The 20,255-nt window shown below is 40.4% G+C and overlaps 2 protein-coding genes across 3 annotated transcripts in view; one reads left to right on the top strand and one right to left on the bottom strand.

Annotated features, from left to right (window-relative positions):
• The window catches only part of cerk (ceramide kinase), a 33,889-nt gene extending 23,364 nt beyond the window's left edge, over positions 1–10,525 (bottom strand). The window contains exon 1 of the mRNA XM_078282079.1: positions 10,358–10,525. Coding sequence (XP_078138205.1) covers positions 10,358–10,505 — 148 coding nt within the window. The 5' untranslated portion in view covers positions 10,506–10,525. The remainder of the gene's footprint in view (positions 1–10,357) is intronic.
• A 3,054-nt stretch (positions 10,526–13,579) lies between these two features.
• tbc1d22a (TBC1 domain family, member 22a) overlaps positions 13,580–20,255 on the top strand; it is a 127,870-nt gene continuing 121,194 nt past the window's right edge. For both annotated transcript variants that reach the window (XM_078282084.1, XM_078282085.1), the window contains exons 1-4: positions 13,580–13,753; positions 14,232–14,288; positions 17,451–17,634; positions 18,762–19,011. In XM_078282084.1, the coding sequence (XP_078138210.1) occupies positions 13,692–13,753; positions 14,232–14,288; positions 17,451–17,634; positions 18,762–19,011 (553 nt within the window). In that variant the 5' untranslated portion in view covers positions 13,580–13,691. The remainder of the gene's footprint in view (positions 13,754–14,231; positions 14,289–17,450; positions 17,635–18,761; positions 19,012–20,255) is intronic.

Raw genomic sequence — 20,255 nt, 5'->3', positions numbered from 1 at the left:
CTCTGCACTAACTTCCCACTTAAAAGTCTGCCAGTAAATGTTTAATTTTTTTCCCACTGTCATATTTGCAGTATGGACCCGTGCACACAATGAAATTCCACACTCTTTGTTAAGATCATTAAGTTCGGTTGGGTTTCCCTTAGAATTATAATCAGCTTCATCCATTGACTTACAAAGGTTATCTTTGTGCTAAGGTGACTTTGAAATGGCAGCCTATCATTGATTTTGCATACAGTCAAATGAATGGGAGGAAAACACAGTCAGATCCCCGGAGAGCCGGTGAATGTTTGGAATCGTACGGCAGCTCTTGTTTTCTTTCCCACAGGAACGCAACACATGCAGCTATAGTTTAAAATTACTTTAGGATGAAAGACGGTGGCAGCGTCTGAAAGCTTTGTGATCACCCTGCCTTAAACAGCTGTTAACGCACCTAAAAGAATTTCATTAGTATGGTTTTCAATGGAGAGTTTTAGTGTCCCATGACGCTCTAAATGCTGTTTCAGAGGATTTTCCACCCTGGCAAGAATAAAACTCTGGGGGAAAACACTGATTTGATCCACACTTTGTCACAATCAGGTAGTAGTCACACATAGTAATTCACTCTATTTGAAAGATAGAGAGTGGGAAGATGGAGAGAGGAAACGTTTTCTTTGCACATACATACAGGCTAGTAAGGACTACACTGAATGTACTAAATAATTGGGACAAGTTGATCTTACTATGAATCCACGGGAATCCATGTGAAAGCTTTAATCCCTTATTGAATTCCCATATTAAATCAAGCTCAATCACAAAGGATACGTGTATATGAAGGGGAGGAGGGAAATTAAAGAAGGATTTTTAAGCCCCAAGACATGGACTGTGAAAAAGGTGCAACCCAGTGCCAGGAAGGTGATCCTTCAATATTCTACACTAGGTCTTATTATAATCTTCCCCTTGTCGAGTCTTTCTACAGCCAAACCCACAAATCCTGTGCATGCAAGCACAACAGACGGCCATGCTACTAACTGAGCAAATTCAGAAGTGACTGTTGGGCTAGAAAAGGACAGTATTACTAGCAATGAGTTTAACTGACCTCTTCAACTGCGTTACACACAGGCATTCCAGACTCTCCTCCAAATTTATTCAGCTGATATGGTGAAATGAATGGGAGGGAGGCATGACATATTATTTCTCTCCTGGGACTCTAAGGGAATAGGATTTCATTTCTTTCTCAAATAAAGATGATGCGGCGTGCAGGCATGAATAACTTTATGGCCATCGATATTCACACTTTGACAAATAGGAAGAAGAGTTATGGCTTGGAGGGTAATGGCTTTATTTCAGTAAAAAAAAAGAGAATGAAGAGTTTCATTCCAACTATTTGAAAAATGGCTCCTACTCTGCCAATATGATTGTTGGCACGAAAGTAAAACTCACTATGGAATATTATTGAAGATAAAAGCTACTGTGACTAAAAAACCCTTGCTTGCAAAATGGTAACATTCAGGATCATATAATACCAGCTGCATTTTGAAGCACTGAGGATTGAACATCAGCTATGCTTTCCCCCCCAAAATGGATATACTGTATATCTTTCTAGAATGAAACATTTCAAATATAAATTGGGTGGAATGACATTAAAGATTTTTTTCTTCAGAGCAGAATAATGGCTCAGTATTGACATAGCGGTTTAGGTTGATGTGTCACACTGACCAACACTAGTGGAAGTTTACAGTGAGTGTTAGGGGAGTGCCGTACACAAAAAAAAATCATTAAGGAAGTTTATTGTTTGAGCTGATTCAGCCGCACCTCCCTGACACCTGCATGCGATTGCAGAATGTAAAACCCAGCAGGAAAGCACCGTAGATACAAATCTACTTTTACTGTTTATTTTAAGTACAGTGCATCATTACAGTGTGTTCTGTTGATAGTACGACATATCACTGAGGGGCAATGATGAAGTGGACACAGTGTGCTGAGGAGAGTGTTTTAAGATATCATAAATCATTTCATGCAAGTATATAAATACATAAGCAAAAGCAGAAGATTGTTTTAAGTGAAATGTGATTTATTGTTAGTGGTAACTGCGCTAGGTTTACTGCAAATTCAAGGTAATTCAACATGAAACCTTGCATGTACTTTCTATTTCATACCTGGGCACCAAACCTGTGCTTGAGTTGTACCAAAGCACTCAGTGGAATATATTAGAATATCTCATTTTACATCTTCCACATTTAAATGTTTGTTATCTTAAACTCCTGGACTTACATTGAAGCCCAACCAAATTAAAAATGTATGAAATCTTTCCGTGTTGGCTCGGTAGGCAACACTATTTCTGTCAAAGGCAAGTTATCATTGAAAGCCAACTGTTTTTCACTGAATCAGTGCAGAGGGAGCTGCTTGCTAAACCAGTCAGACCCTCCGTTGGACAAAACCAGTCAAGCTATCCCAGGAATCCCCAAGCACAAAGCCAAAAATCCCAGTAAACTGTGTTAGGGAAGGAGCTGGAAACAATAGCTGACATTCCCCTCATTCTAACGCTGCTCCAGTAACCCTGCCACACACACAGACACACACACACACACGTGTGCACACTAACACATGCACACACGCTTACACATGCACATACAGAATAATCCCTTCACCACACACACAGAAAAACACATACCCACACACACACACACACACACACACAACTTCCCTGCTTTCTTGCACAGCACAGTCCCTAAGCTACATGCTAAGCCCTCGGCCATACAAGGCAGATCCTCTCTGCTGTGCTCTGACATACTTTTCTTTGTGGTTGAAAAGAATCTTAGTACTGGCAGTCAGCCAGTGTGTGGAGCCTATTCATACCAGAGGTTCTCAATGAGTTGGAGAAGTCTGGTACTTCCAAAAAGTCCGCTTTTCAGGAACTGAGAAAAAAAAAAAGGTTTATTTTCCTGTGTCTGAAACTTGTTCTGTGTTTTTCTTCCTCTAAAGTAAAAGGTGATATGCATGAACACTAATTATTATGGAAGAACAGCAGTGTCATTTAGAGTCATTTATACCGTCTTCGTCTAGTTTACATTTCTCCTAATAATTTTGCAATGAATGCCATATGCAATTAGATTTTTTAGCATTTACTCATTTTTTGTCATTTTTAAAAAACCTAGCTTGCAATTAACTGCTGTCTCTGCTATCAAAGACGGCCCAAATAAGAAGACTTGGATGTGGCAATAAAGTTTGAAAGGCGACATGTTTTTGAGGGACTATTTCCTGGAGGAGACTTCCATTTCTTCCTGTGGGTGTCAGGTGATTGACAGCAGGCAGAGCGTAACGTAATCACAAAAGTTGTCAGCGATTGGTGAAAAGTTTTGTCTACAGCGTATGTTTACACTGTGACACGCACACCCTGCAGCCTCACTCATACATATCGATATGAAGCGTGATGCTTAGTTGTTGCTACTGACTCATGACTCTCCGCTGAGCCAAGTCACTGTGAGCACTTGAGTCAAGTGATAGCAATGCTGCCCTATAAAGCCAGAGAGCAGTAACTGTGTCAGTAGTGAAAGTGAGAAAAATGACTTCAGACTTTATCTCCTGTCCTGCTGAAAATATTGTTGGTACAGAAGTGGACCGTACATCCCTTAACAGCATCTGTGGGTGTCAATCAATCATGTTGATATGAAGTCTAAACCCCAGTCATGGCCTTTGACCTTTAGGACAACTCAACACTAGTTATGTGCTTCATATAAAACACAAAAATCACACAATTCGTCTAGTAAAATGACATTAAAAAAGAAATGAAGAAAGATTTAAAAAATAGGTAAGTAGGGATAATACTAAAAAAACAGAAATATTATTTTATCATAGTCCAGTAGTAACAAACCTCTATACCTATGATTTACCGCATTCCAGCATAGGAATGACCTTCTATACCTATACGACTCTGGGTCCCGAGAACCAGGATTGAGAACCACTGATCTAAGCAATAACCGTATCCTCGCTCCAAAGACACATAATGGAACAAAGAGGATCTTTGTGTTAATGTAATGGAGCTGAGGGGGTCAGTTAAAGTCAGTTCTTAGTAGAAATACTAGCCATCGTGCAATTCAAGAGCGTGGTTTTGCTTAATCAGTACATTGTTTATCATTGTGGCAGACAGAGGGCCTGTGGGGTTGGGACCGGCTTCCCTGCTCATCCTGATTCCCTAAAACCGGGTGGCATCCCACCTGACGAGATTCCACAGTAATCGTCGGCATCCTCAGCACTGCCTTCTATACGTAAGGGAACATAATGTTTGTGAATTCCTCGTCACACCCTTGATGTTTCACCCAAGATACATGGGCGTCGAACCGAATGAACCCTGCCATGGCGGTGAAAAGTTCCCTCTTCTGCACAGATATAAAAATCAGGTGATGTACCATAGTTTTGGAGATGATCACACTGTATTTGATCTTAGCTCAATAGCCTGTGAATGCATGTGTGTGTGTGTGTGTGTGCATATTTGAGTGTTTCTTGTGTTTGTGTGTGTGTGATATCCCTGACAGCACAGAGCCTGGCCTCACCTTCTTTTAGTCCTCTGACAACAATAAGCTGTCATCATATTCATATTCTGCTGTTGTTCTCTGCACCCCTCCCATTACACAGTGGATCAGTATGTAATCCCTTTATTGTTACTGTGGTGCGGCGCTGACAATGTGTTAGAGGACACGCCAGCACAAGCAGAACGAAATGCTTGTGTTCTTAGGTGTTCGCTCACTATTTATGTTTGTTTTTTTTTTTTTTTTTTTAAATCCATTTCTGTTTTGTCTGTCAACATTACATTTCTCCGTGGAGGGGAGAGTGACAGGAAAGATGGGAGCGGGAGAAGAAATGAGTTTTGACAGAGGTTGTGAGATTGATGAAACCTATGATGTCGCTGGATGATGCACCCTAACCCTAGTATATAAACATCCAGAATTCTCAGCCCGTTACTGGATGATATTATAAGGCGATGATATTATAGAAAATCTAATATAGAGGATACAGCTGGACTCGAGGGAAGGAGAGAGCTAGAAATTTGGGCCTGGCTGACCCAAACCTGAATTTTGTTTTAGTCCAAATCTAGACCAAGCCTGAGTTTTTTGTGAGCCCAAACCTGACTGCAGCCCAGAATCACCAATACATTGCTATTATTAAACAATATTTTTAACCTTGACCAATTAAGTCAATGAGCAATTAAGTGAGAAATTCAGCCCAGCCTAAACGGAGCTCATCAGGTTTTGTCATAAATGTGGAGTTCTCATAGAGGGGTGTGTGTGTATGCAAATGTTAAATTGCATTATTTACAACAAATATGAGTTATCTTCTGTCCAACAGGAAGGAGAGGATAAGGTAGGTGGAGGCGGTTACGCACCTCTCCGTCACTCACCCACGCCAACGCGTCATCATCCTGGCCATTGATTCAATGTGTAATCAGCTTTAGAGGTCCTATTATTTCCTCTTGTTGACCCAAGCTGTAGGTACATAACTGGAGTAGATGTCATGAAAGAGCCTGTCCTGCTGCCAGTAACGCAGTATAAACTTGCACAGTTTACCCAATCGCTCGCTGTCTCTCCCTGTCTTTTTCTGGCTTTCTTTATTTCTCTGCTGCCTCTTTGCTGCCATCTCTCAATGTACAGACAGCGCTGTGCATTGAGCACCAGTTTTAGACTACAAAGCACAGATCTGCCTGGGTACACACTGCAGTGAGCTGTCAAACAAGACTTGTGGATTTCTCCCAGGCACAATGGGTTTGTTAAGCCGAGGCTTAGGCAAACAGATGGGGAAGAAAGGACAGTCAAGGTGGAGGTATAGCAGGCATATAGGCGCTAGGGATGCAATGAGCATCTAAGCATCTAAGCATCTAAGCATTTCATTGTACAGATAAACCTGCATTTCTGCACATTTGACAATAAAGGACTTGAAACTTGAAACATGATATCACTTTTTCACTGCCGAAACTAACGTATTGGCTGACACAAAGTGCTGATCTGACACATTTGTTTGTTGTTGTTATTGTACATTTGTTTTAAACTTTGCTTTTGATTGCTGTCTCTATTTTGTGTTTGACGAGCCTGACACAAGCCAAAGAAAAATTTCCATGTTGCTTGCAATAACTGAAAAGAAAGTTTTCTTGAATCTTGAATCCTCATTGGGTCATTCTGTGTCAAATCAACCAAATTTCAGGAACTTTGCCGGCTTGAACTTTAATAAACCACCCAGGTCCTTGCAAATGCATAGACACCAAGATATTTCTATTTTAAACCAGAAAGTAAAAGGATATTGAGGTATCTTTGATAGATTTGGAGTGATTAACATTTAAACTCTTAAAAAACACTTGTGATGTTTTTGTTTTTTTTTCATTTTTCAGCTACTGCCATAGGCACACATCACAAAATCAAGTGCTGAAACTGCCAGAATCTTGAAGTCTACCTACAAGTCTCTCTGTAAAAGAAAAATAGTGGAGCTGCTACCTTTCTTAGTGTCGCTTTTAGACCCCTAAACTTGCTCCAAATCACCGGCGAAAATGATCGTTTTGACCCTCACTCTACAAAATTGGGGGAAACTCAGTAAATAATGATCAGTGAGCTTTAATATTTGGGCTTTCTTCATCATTTATGTATATCTTCCACCAGGAGAAAAATGATCAAAATCAAAAGTTCGAGCCGCCGAGCTCTGGTTGAGTTGACACGGAATGACCCCATTGCTTTCAGTATAAAATGTAACCTTAAACCATTAAACTCACTTAAAACTAGAAGGGCACTCGGAGAGCGCAGACCTCCGCCAAGGCCAATAGTCCAGTCTGCTATGATATGCAAATTTCATGAGTCAAATCCGGATACACAAAATTTAATGGGTTCTTCCTTGGCCCATGCTACACCCTTCCACGAAGTTTCATGAAAATCGACCCATTAGTTTTTCCGTAACCCTGCTGACAAACAAACAAACAAACGGCATCGAAAACATAACCTCCTTGGCGGAGGTAACAATAAAACATACTATTATAAACTTGTTTTTATGTGCTGATCTTTTATTAATTGTTCTTGACCTTCTTTTTCGTTATTATTCTACTACAAAATGGATGAGATTTAATGATTTTTTTCTCCATTCCAGAACTCTAACAGCCTTCTGTAAGTGACTAAAGCAGAAAACCTGCAGCTTTGCTTTGCTTCACATGTTACATGTGGCTTTTGATATGGGATTTTAGCATTGGGGGAAATTGTCTGATGCTGATACCCTATTTTATCCTTGGATCAGCCTGATTTCCAATACCTCCCGTATCAGTATAAGTGAATCCCTGAATATCTGAATCCAGCTCTGCCATGTGGGGAAGCAAACATCTAAACCCCCTCCTGGCCAAGGGAGATATCCAGGCTTAGAAGGCCTGAAGGAAGTACCACTCGCTAAGCATAGTGATTTGGAGGAACGGGAGAGGCTCTCTAAAGCGTATGCCATGATTTATTCAGGCTTTTCCTCCAAGATGGGAGTGTGCATTGTATCAGAGGAGTGACTCAGGCATTATGTGGACATGGGATTTACTCTGGGCTCAGAGGCCATGCCATCTCAGCGATTGGATTTTGTTTGTGTGTGTGTGTTGGTGTGTGTGTGTGTGTGTGTGTGTAGAAATAACAGGCCTGGCCAGGATACACCAGATATCCTATTCCTCACTCGGCACATGTGACTGACGGATGCCCTGATTCGACCAAATCCACTTAAATGTCAAGCAGTAACATTCACTAATGTTACCTAAAGCCACGACTCGAGGCCAGAGTGAAGTTTATCGCTCGTAACAATTCCTCTCTGCATTCATGGCACTGCTGTGTCAGTTTGATGTCGGCGGAAATACACTGGATAAAAACGCAAAAAAATAAAATAAATAAAATAAAATAAGAGCTGAAGAGGACCTGTCAAATTTGAAACTTGAAATTAGATTTTTTTTTAAGATAGTTTTTTTAAGATATTTTTTCTTTTTTTCTTTTAAGATACAGTGCCAGAATCTTATGAATCTTACTTCATTAACTTTGTTACATTTCTAACAAAAAAACAACTCTCCTCTCTTCTATCATAGTTCTCCATTTTTCACTCCTTTTTGATTTTTCATTTTGAGTGAAATATATTGGAAAAACATATTAACGTGTGATTAATAAAAGTCAGTAAATAGTGGAAGTCACAAAGAAAAATAACTCATCTTACTTATTGAGTCACTTTTTTGTCTTTCTGTAGCCATATTACACACAGTGTTATTTTGACACATACCACATGTACGCATTTCACCACGGTCTTCCCGCAAAGAAACTATGATAGGACCTTCCAGGCAAGGGTTGGGTATCTTGAACCACCCAGCCACCCTGCCTTCTCCAGGACATTCGGCCCTGGGACGTGTGACCAAGTTGGCTCAGACGGCTGAAGTTTTACAGCCTCAATCTAAGGTCAACAGAGGAGGAACTCCACACAAGAGGAAGTGAACTGGAACAAGGAATGCGTGTGTGGCCTATGATGTAAATCAACAGGTATCTGAAAACACGTGGAGTCCAGAAATAGGCCACTTGTTGTTTGGGTATAGGCGGAAAGGCAGTCAGGGAAAAATCCAGCCAGCACCGCCCCCGTCTCTACCTGTAGTCACTGATTAACTAGACTGTATTGACTATTAATGATGAGCAAATTCCAGTCAAGGACTACAGGACACTAACCACTTTATGCATAAAAGGGATATGTTTGGTTTGTTTAAGCACTTAAACAGCATTCCACTGCCTCAAAACAAATGTGACTCCATTCATCTCTGTCGTTTCACCTGGAGCTTGGTGTTATATTTACCAGCAAAGCCTTTCCTTGTTTGATTCTTCACTGACCCGTTCCTGTCACAGCGTTCACAGGCAGGGGATTCTGATCAAGCAGAGTTGAACATTGACTCAATAAATGGAGTTCTTTATGGCAGGTTATTATAGGGCACTTGATACCACTTTGAGGAAGGTCAATGGCCGGGTTTAAGCTGGAGTGTGCGGTGCCAGCCGTAATCACTGCACTCGATATTGTACAGTAATTGCAGAGCAGGGACCTCATTTAGATGAACAAACATTAGCCTCCAGGGGTTATAAGGAGGTCTGGATTAACTGACACAAAGCATGAAGAGGGCAAAACTTTGGAGTGCTGCTTGAGAACTGGGGTTATAGTAAAGAGAATAGAAGCTCTAGCTTAGTTGGGCCCATTGTGCAAAGCTGCTTAGGTGATCAAAAGCAGCTGACATGTATTATACTCTAAAGCACATAGCATCTTTGTACTTACTTTGTGAAAAGACATATAATTGTCTTTTTCAAGTTATTTCTAAACGTCAAAAGTGAAGACTCAATGAGGTGCTTCAATGGCTGCCTCTTAAGTGCAAGTGCACAGGACACCATAACCTCACAATCTTCTTGTTACATATGACTGTGATTTTCACATTTTAACTTCACTTGAAAGATTCCATGCTGAGAAAATTCTACCACCCTTGGTCATATGAAACGCTTTCAAAACTCAATGGATAAAAAAAAAAAAAATACATGGTGGTCAAGCTGAAAACAAGGCTGTCTTTCTTAGTCTGTGAAAAGACATTTTGGAGATATGTTAAGGTTTCACTGGACAGCAGAGATATGTGTGGTCAAAGGTCAGCTTTGATGGGGCAGAAAAATCCTCTCATGTACTTGGCAGTAAGAAACAGGCCTGTAGCCAGTATTAGGCTAGGCTACATAACAGTGACACAGAATTGTCTATGACTTAAAACCCATCAGTGTGTGATCTGCTCCTGTCAGTGTACAGAAGCAAACTCCACAGCCTATCTGTTGCACCCTCAACATATGCATGATTCTGATAAGGAGCCAGGAGTGCAGAGTGGGGAGGACACCTGCTTCAGTTAGACTACTCAAACACGTTTTCCATGGGTGACAGTTTTAACAGGTCACTTAGGCCAATTAATTTTACTGGAAGAAAATGTAGGCCTAAATACAACTAGACAATATGGGCTACTCCCTAAATACATCAATGAAATAAATAAATCAATAAAATATTCCTGTGATATTCCTATAGGGACATTTAATGGGTCTGTGGTACTGAAGAGTGAGCTTATCTTTATCGTAATTTTGTATTTTTTTTATTTCCTATGGTGCCACTATAGTATTCCTATAATATTCCTAGAGACCTATAGTTTTGCTGTTATATATGTGTCCTTCTAAAATTACACTACGGGAGTAGTTGGGAGATTGGGTTTGTACTTCAGCTACTTGTATAGCCTACTTGGTTAAGTTCTACAAAAAGATTTATGAAAGGCAAAGGCTCTGTTTTGCCTGGACAAATGACAGCACTGTCAAACTCAATTAATTTCAATTCGTTTTAGACTTACCGGTTTCAGAAACGCTGTTGATGCCAGAGCTTCGTTTTCTGCCCGTCTCAATTTCCTTCCATGCCAAAACACTGCGATTCAGAACAACTTCTACCAGTCTGCGCTTCTGAAAGAGCTGCGATGACAGTAATCTCGACTGTTTTTCCATTATTTCGCTCAGACGTGTCATTACGCTCCTGTCCGATGCGCGTCAGGCAACTTTCGTGGTCCACATCTCAATTTGAGCCTGTCCGGCATAACAAACACATATGGTCCCTATGTTGCCGCAGCCTACCGGCCCAGACTATCAAACGGTGACTTCGAAGATCGTATATTGACAAGAACACTCACTCACTAATAAAGAAAAACTGGCCCATTTTCCAGTCTGTGAAAGAGGGCGTTAACCCTCACGCATGCGCTGTCTTCCTGCAGTAGCTACAATGCTGTAAATTAATAATAATTGAATAAGCATAAAGGCTGTTTGCCTGTACTTTCCCCCACGCACAATGCTCGCAACGCATTTTATTCTCAAGCCTAAAAAGCAAATGAGACAGCAGTTTTATTTTGCTCTGTGATCTGTTAGTTCTCTGCTCTAACTAGGTAGTTTACTCCCTGACATATTGTGAAAATGTGACTTTTATATTTCTGTCAATTACAGGCCAACCTCAAGCTGTGCTGGAGAGGTGTTGATTTTGTCGCAATTCCTTAGTCGCTGATAGAGGTTGATAAAAGTCATAAATTACTTAATGCCCCTTTAAAAGCCTGAAACAAAGTTACAAGACAGAGCTCCATAGTTGTTAGCAAGTTTGTGTGCATTTTTGTCCGAATAAACCCTAGATGTTTTTAACGGAATACATCTGCCAGAGTAAGGATATATTTCACAACTTCTCCATTAACACCATACACATACAGTATACAAGAGCAGAGAGGGTTGAGAGCGATGACGTTTCTGGTACCGGCAAATAGGGGCAGAGTGAGAGGTCTTACTTTTCTTCTTCTCTGCTTCAATCCTGTGGAGCAAATACATCAACACTTTGCATAAACAGGTAATCTCTTAATCTCTCAGCTGTTGACTCAGAGCAGCAAGGTGCCTCAATTTCTACTGTCCCAGCCAGAGATGAAGTGGGACATAACAAAGTGGGTAAACTATAACCTCCAGTCACTGATCATCATGAGGCAACCACCAGTGTAAACAAAAATAACAGTATTTTCAGAAAAAAACATTAATTTCTGGGGGGGGGGGGGGGGGGTTAACCAAAAGGGCCCATCATCACATAATTTACATCAGTTTGATACTACTTACTATGGTGTAAACTATGAATTTATCTCATTATGATTCCCATTATGCTTAAAAGGAGGTTAAACTCTATTCTGCAAATGAAATGGTGTGTAAACTGAGTTTTGACCCTCCACTACATCCCTGCTTCTGGCTCTAGCCCAGTGGGAACTATGGGTTGATTGAAGATTAATGCAAACACTGGAATAATAAAGATGCTGATGCTGAGAATGACATGAGAGAAGACAATCAGCCCCCCACTGTCTACCGCATCACTCTCTTTATCTCTCTGCCACTCTTATTTTCTCATCGCAGTCTCTCTCTGTGATGTGTGTGTGTGTGTGTGTGTGTGTGAGAGAGAGAGAGAGAGAGAGAGAGAGAGAGAGAGAGAGAGAGAGAGTTAATATGACAGCAATCAGTTTTTTTTTGTCAAAGTGAAGCTGTTGACTGCTTGTCAGGTAGAAATCAGGACAGATGTCTCAGCTCTGTAAATCCGCTTAGAACTCACCTGGATGGATTATAAACAGGGAAACCAAGTCAGAATGCTGCAGGTTTACAAATGACAGTCAAATGCACAGTCAAATCACAGACCTTAAGGCTAAGAGCTTGTTTCCCAGGAAAGCCATGATTGAGGAGATGATTCACATCAATGCAAATGACATACTCCATGAGCGCAAACAGAATAACAGGGTTGATCACATACCTGTGAATGCAGTAAAACTGTGAATTTAGTTTAATGCATTGCCCACTGTTGCGTTTGTGTTTGTGACCCAACATGGCACATTGTGGCACATACATGTCTTTATTTTCCACAGTTAATTGATGTTTGTGTTAAGGGCTTTAATTATTTTGTTTGAAGGATTAATTATTGAATCGAAAGACTGCATTTTCACCAATTTGTTGTAAAGTTAAATGAGCTGAGCAGGTTCATGTCACATTTTTTATTTTTTCTGTGCAGGGTTACTGTGCAGGGTTACTGTGGGAATTTCTTCACACAGTAAAGTAAAGGGTACTGCATCATACTGTATCATACATTTTCCTGTAGGCCTAATACCTAACGGCTGCCAAGAGGCGCTCTAAGTGGAGAAAGCACCTTATTTATGTACTAAAAATCGGTTGGTCACAACTCGGGTCAGTAAAGTTTGTTTGTTAATTAATCTACAAGGTATTGATTGATGGACAAAGCAGGATGTGGAAGTATATGAAAAGGAGGATACTTTGATCTTACTATCCAGCATGGGTTAATAGTAATTAAGTCAATAGATACAATACTCTATTTTGTAAAGAGAAAAAGTAATTTAGGCTGTAAGCTGCTCTTTACATGTAGCCTACTTTACCTTATACATTTCATTGCATCACTGGATAGTCTTGTACCCCTGGTGAAATCACATATGAGTTTTAAGGTATTTGATTTGATTCTTCATGATCCATTTCATGACCTCTCACCCAATAATAGGGAGTGTGGATTGATGAATTGGCTTGTTGCTGCTTTTTGGTCAGTGATGTAGTGGTAAATAAAAAGGTCGGTAAACCATGACCTCCAGTCAATGATCATCATAAGGCAAACATTCACCAATATAAAAAAAAGTCAATAATATTTTCAGAAAAGCATTAATTTATGCTTAATTCCCTAAAAGACCCTAGTTTTATAATTCAGTTTCAGTTTCTTACTAAACTATAAATACATCTAAATATACGTACATAAAGATTTAGAAAGGTGGATAAACTATTCCGTAAATGAAAACTGCACTACATCCCTGCTTCTGGTCCTGATGCTGGTGGTCTCACCTTTGATTGACGAGTGGCTGTCTATCAACAGCGCACAGACATCAAAGCGTCAGTGGAGGATGACGTCAGCGGCGTCTCAGCCACCTAGTAGCAGATCTCACTTGTGATTGGGTGACGGTGAGGAAGTGTGCATCCAGCCAATCACAGCAGCGCTTGCTTGGCGATTCGGCAGCATCAACATGGCAGCTTTCTGAGTTTTGGAGGAGGGGACTTGGTGTAAATAAACACAAATTTCACGTTATAAAGATAACGACAGCGTTCGGGCATTTGTGTATAGGAGAGGTTGGGAAAATGTCAAGTGACGGAAACAAAAAACAGTTTTGGAAACGGAACACAGCGAAGGTTCCTGGCAGGTGAGTGACGTGTTCCATCCTGCTGGTTAGCTTAGCTTAGTTAGCTTTAGTCATTTGACGCTGCTCTGTTGAGCATGAAACGAAACTTTCACTGACTGACTTGCCCTGCGTTATTGCACACATGTTATGGGTTTCACACCTTATAACGCCAGGTTGTCTGCTGTATATTAGTCTCGCACACACACTTTACACCAGCTGGCTATACGCTACGTTGCTAACTGGTTCCCTAGCACAGCTTGCTAACAGTGGCTAACAGTTCAGCAATTTACCCACACTGCTGTTGCATAGTTCTAATTACAGTAACACATTTTTAATGCCATTACGCTGGAATAGCACCGTTTTCATCTCACTTATCCTCAGTTATACAATGTTAACAGGTGTTGTTTTGGATAGTGTTATAAGAAGCTAACTTAGCTAGCTTGGCAACCAGCTATCAATCAGCTGATTCATTTGCATTTCCTCCTTTTCCCTTCCACAGCATTCAGCATGTGTATGGCGCTCAACATCCACCTTTCGACCCGCTCCTTCACGCTAAGTAAGTTAAATGTACTTCGTAATTATTGGTTCAGTAGACTGTGAGTACCCTGGTGTTATCAGAGTAGTCTAGACCCAAATTGACATTAGCCCTTCTCTCCTTTTGGTCTCAAGCATCTTGTAAAGTCTGATGCCACAGATTTGTCCTGCCTGAAACATTGGATGCCAAAATATCTCCTCTGAACATGGGGGATTCCATAATTTTGTTTGATTCATAGATGTTTAGATTTTCAAGCAGGTTTAAATCTGGACTATTTTTGGTTCAAAGGGTAGACCTGTTATGTTGTGTTCTTTCTCATTGTAAGGGAAAAAATGTTTGTCCCAAACTCCAAAATCTGTCAGGTTAATGTTGCCTTCATTACCAGCAAAAGTACAGAATTTGTAGATTATACTGAATTGTTCGAGTCCACTGGCAACACCAGAATACATATGATGCTACTGAGCCCTGTAAAAAGCCCCTCGCTGACCCACTTAGTCACCACACTTATTGTATATACTGTATATATATATTTTTCAGGAATCTCTTCTTTCTTCTTCTTTGTTTCTGATATTTGATATTTAAATTCCATTTGTAAAGCTTGATTGCTGCCTGTTTGTCTGTCTAAATGTCTGTATATTGCACTTCTGATGCACCAGGCAGCACTTCATTCACTGGTTCACCTGTTATTCCGACAGTATTCTTCCACCGCAATTCACCAAGGGTGGCTTAGTGGATCACACTATATATATAGATATCGTCGTTGTCGGGTGAAAACCTTGTATCTCCAGTTTTGGCGATTTTAATGTTTTTAGATCAGTTGAAGATTAATTATATGATTATAAGCTTGATTATATGGGATTATATGGGTCTCTGACCTCTTGGGCTTATAAAACCCTTTCAAAGCCCATTGGATAATGCAAAAAATGCATTGTCATCAAGCTAAAAACAAGGCTTTTTTCCTTAGTTTCTGAAAAGTTGACATTTTGGAGATCAGTGATGTGTTGAATTTGCCAGTGAACACTTTCCAGTGGATTCAGAAAAAGATCCAAATTCATGTGATGCATAGTGTGTCTGTTTGCCAGTAAGAACAGCATGTATTGGAGCTAGGTTTAAGGCCTGTAGCCCATTGTTTGCACTGGATGGCCTCTCATATATTCTGCTGGGGTAAAGAAAGTGAAAACCTGAAAATCCAGTTGATAGATAGTGAAGCTTACAGCTTCACGGAAATAAGACATGCTCTCATTTTTTTTTATTTTTGTTTTTGGGAAACTCGTGTAACCATGGCCACAGCACATAGAGTGTGATGCAAACTCTTTGCCACCGAATCTAGCCTTATTTGTTTATAGGTCTAGGATACAAGGCATGGCTATGTTTCTCATGTAACTTCTGTGGAGATCTAAAAATTGAAATGGAAGTGATGCTTCTTTTGTTCAAGATTACAGGGTACCTACACAGGTCTGGAAATATATGGACAATTCATTTGATAATTTTCAGGTTTTGAAAAATGTGTTATAGCACAAACATCTGGAAAAGTATAGAAAAGGATTGTTGTATACTCATTTTCATCTCACATATTGTGATATGTGTTGTTGAGAAGAATAATATTCAGCTATAGAGTGATTATTGCCTATCTACAGTGTATTGCCCAGCCACTACCAGTTTGTGTCAAGTTGAACCCTGAATAACATAATAATATATAACACCCTGAATATGTTTATGTCCAGCCAAGAAGTTCTGTCTGGAAAAAGTATGGCACTTTGAAATGGAAAGTGTGCAGGAAACATGGGTTTAAGTTCTAACTCCCATTCATTTCTAGTGGGAAATTAGTCTTCCTGCTTTTTTGGCTTTTGTCATCACGTCGCTGACTGTACCTCACCTGTTTACACTTCCCTTGTAGTAAAAAGACCTTTACTGAGTAAGATACTAATATTGGCTCATCAATAACTTACAAAATACCTTACAGTACAATACAATACAATATACTTTATTGTCCCCTTGGGGAAATTTGTCTTGGACTCTTACAGCGGCAATTTAGCTGAAGTCTTGTATGAATAACAGCAAATTAGGCCTCACATTGTACATTCGTAAGCTAAGCCTAGCTATATTTTGTTTAGGTGGGGTTTGGAACCTTGCTGCTCTGACGAGTGCGTACCCATTGACTTGCAAATGTTGCTTTACACACACACACACACACACACACACACACACACACACACACACACACACACTCACACACACACACACAAAGACGGTAAAACAGCCTGGTTCTTCAATAATAATCCCTTTCTCTCTGCTGATTGATGTTTAATCATATGAATTTCCACAGAGGGTTGAATTTAATTTCCTTGTTTTTTTGTCAGGGTATGAGTTCAAACTCCTTCCTTTCTTCTAAGGTATGATAAAAATAGGCTAATATGAACAGGTCTTTCTCTTTATTATGGTAATCCTTGTCTTTGTAAGAAATCAGAGCGCATTCTTCCCTCTATTCCCCCATTCCCTCTTCCTACCTCCCCCTTCTCTACACCGCATGATAAAAAAAGAAAGGTGAGATTAATTGAATTATTTTTTACTGTAGCATTTCTTGTTCCCACTGAATGAAAAGGTGTCCTTGCAGCACAAAGAAAGGAACTGCAGTGAAAAGTTGTCATTTGAACATGGCCAGATTCAATCTTGTTAGGCGTGAGAGACCTGTTTCTTTTTTTTTTTTTTAATATATATATTGAAATGTTTGAGACGAAGAGCCGGTGTGAATAGGTGCTGACTCACACACTTGTCTCTGTGGAATTTGTTTCATTGTCATTATTGGAAATGCTGTCAAAAGCCACTCAATGTGTAAAATGTGAATATCTTATAGACCTCGTTCAGGCCGAATGTTGATTAATTAATTGTCAAACCTTTCTCTCTTCTTGGATACCAAAGGGATAGAGTTCTTTTCTTTCTTTTGTTTGCACACCTGTCAGTGTCAAAATGATTTACTGTGTCTCCGTTTCTCTTTTTCTCCCTTGTCCCTCACCGTCTGCCTGTCCACCTATCTCATTCTCCTCTTCTCCCTTTCCCTCCCTATTCTCCCTTCTCTTTCTCTCTCCATCTTGCCACTTCTGCCCCCCCTCCCTTTCTCTCTCAATTTCTCTCATCACATCCTCTCCCCCCTATCTTCTCCATCTTCATCTCCCTGTCTTCCAGCCTGATCAAGGCAGGCAACAAGCCTCCTCCGGCCACACCGGGAAAGCCCAAGAAGGCCACCACCTTTCAGGAGTTTGAGAGCATCACCAGCGACGCCTGGGATGTCGGGGACGATGATGACGAGCTGCTCGCCATGGCTGCACAGAACCTGAACATTGAGGTGGTCATGGAAACAGCCAATAAGGTGAATGACAAGATTCAGCGTCTTGCTCAAGTCTCCCTACTATGCCACCCTGCTTTAAAGTTGAAGTCCTTTCAGTCCATCCAAAAGCAATTCCACCACTGTTGGCACTTTCCAAACGGCTTCCTATTTCACTACATAGTTATTATATAGAGGAAATCTGATTATATAGAGGAAATCTGATTTTCAGCCCCACTGACTTGCACTGTCATTGTTAAAAAATAAATAAATATTGCAATGTTTATGAGGAGCAGGTTTAGTTCCAGTTAGAACTTCCCACACAAATTTAAAATCTGCGTGAAAATTGCATGTTAATTCACAAAATCTTGCAGTGTGCATCTACCTTTAGGAATTAATGAATACATGGAATTAAATAATTACATCTTTTTGATTACCAGGTAAATGGAATTCGGTGCTTTTGTAAAATTTTATAAAGAGCTTAATATCTTATCCTTGAACCCCTTTATCTTTATGTTTTATGGGCCATCCCTCTAACAAGTGAAATGCTTGCTCCTGTGTTTTTGTGTTAACTGCTGTGATGTCAAGTTAAGTGCACCACAAATGGAATATATGGAGTTTCATTACATTACCAGACACCCTTTCTATGGATAGACCCCCCCCCTCCCTCCTTAACAGGGTCTACACCTAATGGATAGTGTGATAAATGCACCTCATTACTGTGACAAATTCCGTTATAATCCTTTGCATGACTAAGCTAAATTCAGTTCCACTCATTCAAAGCCTCAGATGACTAACCTCAGTGTGAACAGGTGTCTGGCTTCTTGGCATGAACCTTCACAGTGGGGGGGCAGGTATACATACCCGGACACCCTTCCACACTACAACTGTGTGTGCATGTATATGTGTGCTTGGGTTGTGTGTGCCTGTCTATTTATATACTTATATACAAGTATATGGATACCTACACATTTGGGTATGTTCCTAAAGGTGTTTGTCTGTGTGCTCACATCATGAGCACTATCATATGATGTATGCTAAAACACATGTATATAATACGCCTAGCTATGAGAATACAAGCTTATTTATCACTTTAAAAAAAAAAAAGCTTCTGAAATCATCAAAGCTTGATGCTCATTATTGAAATACCTTTGTTCTTGTCAACTACACAGGTGATCGAGAATCACAGCAAGCAGCAGGAGAGACAGAGACAGGACGACACAACAGAGCCAGAACAGAGAGAGGAGGAGGCACAGGAGGAGGCACAAGAGGAGGAAGAGGAGGAGGAGGAAGACGAGGAGGACAGAGGGGAGGAGGGAGAGGTGACCAGCCCGGAGGTGTCGTTTGCGTCAGAGACCAGCCCTCACAGCGATGGTCGCCTGGTGAAGTCACACAGCGAGGCTCCCATTGGCTCGCCTAAAGGTTAGTGAACACCGTCATCCAGTGTCCAGAATTTACTGTTTTTGTCATTATGCCAAGGGCTGGTAAACTAAAAAAAATGTATCTGCCAAGAATAATTTTTACCAGCCAAAATAAATAATATGCATTTTTCATAGAAATGTGTTACCTTACCTGTTTCCAGTGCTATTTTGTGTGTAGAGTCAGATACTGAGTGAAATATTTAATAAAGAGACAAGAACAGATTTAGAGTTTTTATTTAAAACTTGCTCACTCACTTATACAATGTTTTTCTTTTATTTTTTGTCTTCATCTTAACAATAATAACATGAAATTTCAACAGACGTTAGGCTTGTTAACCATCCGGGCAGCAGAGAAACGCGAGGAAAAATTTGCCAAAGTTTAGATGCTAACGCTTTTTGTAGAGGAGTGTAACAGGCAGCCAATTAGAAGCCTGTCTGTTACAGAGCCATTGTTTTGTTTTGATTTGATTGGCTCGTGGTCAGAGGGAGAGTGTATGGTGGTTAGTTGGGACAAAGTCTGAGAACAGACAAAGACCAAAGACTGTATCCACTGAAGCCAATTTTTACCGTTTTATTTGGCGCTTGGCGGGTGGTAATTTTGGACCCTGCTGTCATATTTTACTCTCATCATCTAAAAACAGAAGAAAAAAATAAGAAAAGAAAGCAAATAAAAAACACACTGGAATGAAGAGCATCTAAAAACAAGAAAAAAACAAGAAAAGAAAGAAAATAACATACACACTGGAATGAAGAGCAGTTTTTCAACATGATAACCTCTGTCTGTGTAGGGCATCTCTCTCTTTCTCCCTCTCTGTTTTTCACTCCCCCCCCATCCAAAAATCAGATGACGGTAGAAAGAAAAACACCTCCTCTTCCTCAGTTAGGGTCTGTATCCACTGAGCACCTCTTTTTAACCCAGCAACACTCAACAACTGCTCGGGGTCATGGCTCCCACTGTTGTTATGTGACTGCCTAAAACATGTTTCAAGTGTCATCTTAATGTTTTTAACTTAAAACCTGGCACAGAGACATACTGTTCTCTTGCCTTATGTAGGAAAACAGTGTATCCTTTTCCTTGTAAACAACGAACAGAGGAAGACAGTGCTGTGAAGAGATGTCCCTGGTGCACACATGGCTTTTTAGAGTGTGACAGCAGCGATAGCAGCAGAAGCTGTATGTGTTGTTGTTATTGGGGTGAACGCCTGGCTGTGTGTCTGTCTGTCTGTCTGTCTGTTGCCTGTCTGG

Source organism: Centroberyx gerrardi, chromosome 24 (assembly GCF_048128805.1).
Source record: "Centroberyx gerrardi isolate f3 chromosome 24, fCenGer3.hap1.cur.20231027, whole genome shotgun sequence".
NCBI classification, from domain to species: Eukaryota; Metazoa; Chordata; class Actinopteri; order Beryciformes; family Berycidae; genus Centroberyx; species Centroberyx gerrardi.
This window is presented reverse-complemented; position numbering and strand designations above follow the sequence as displayed.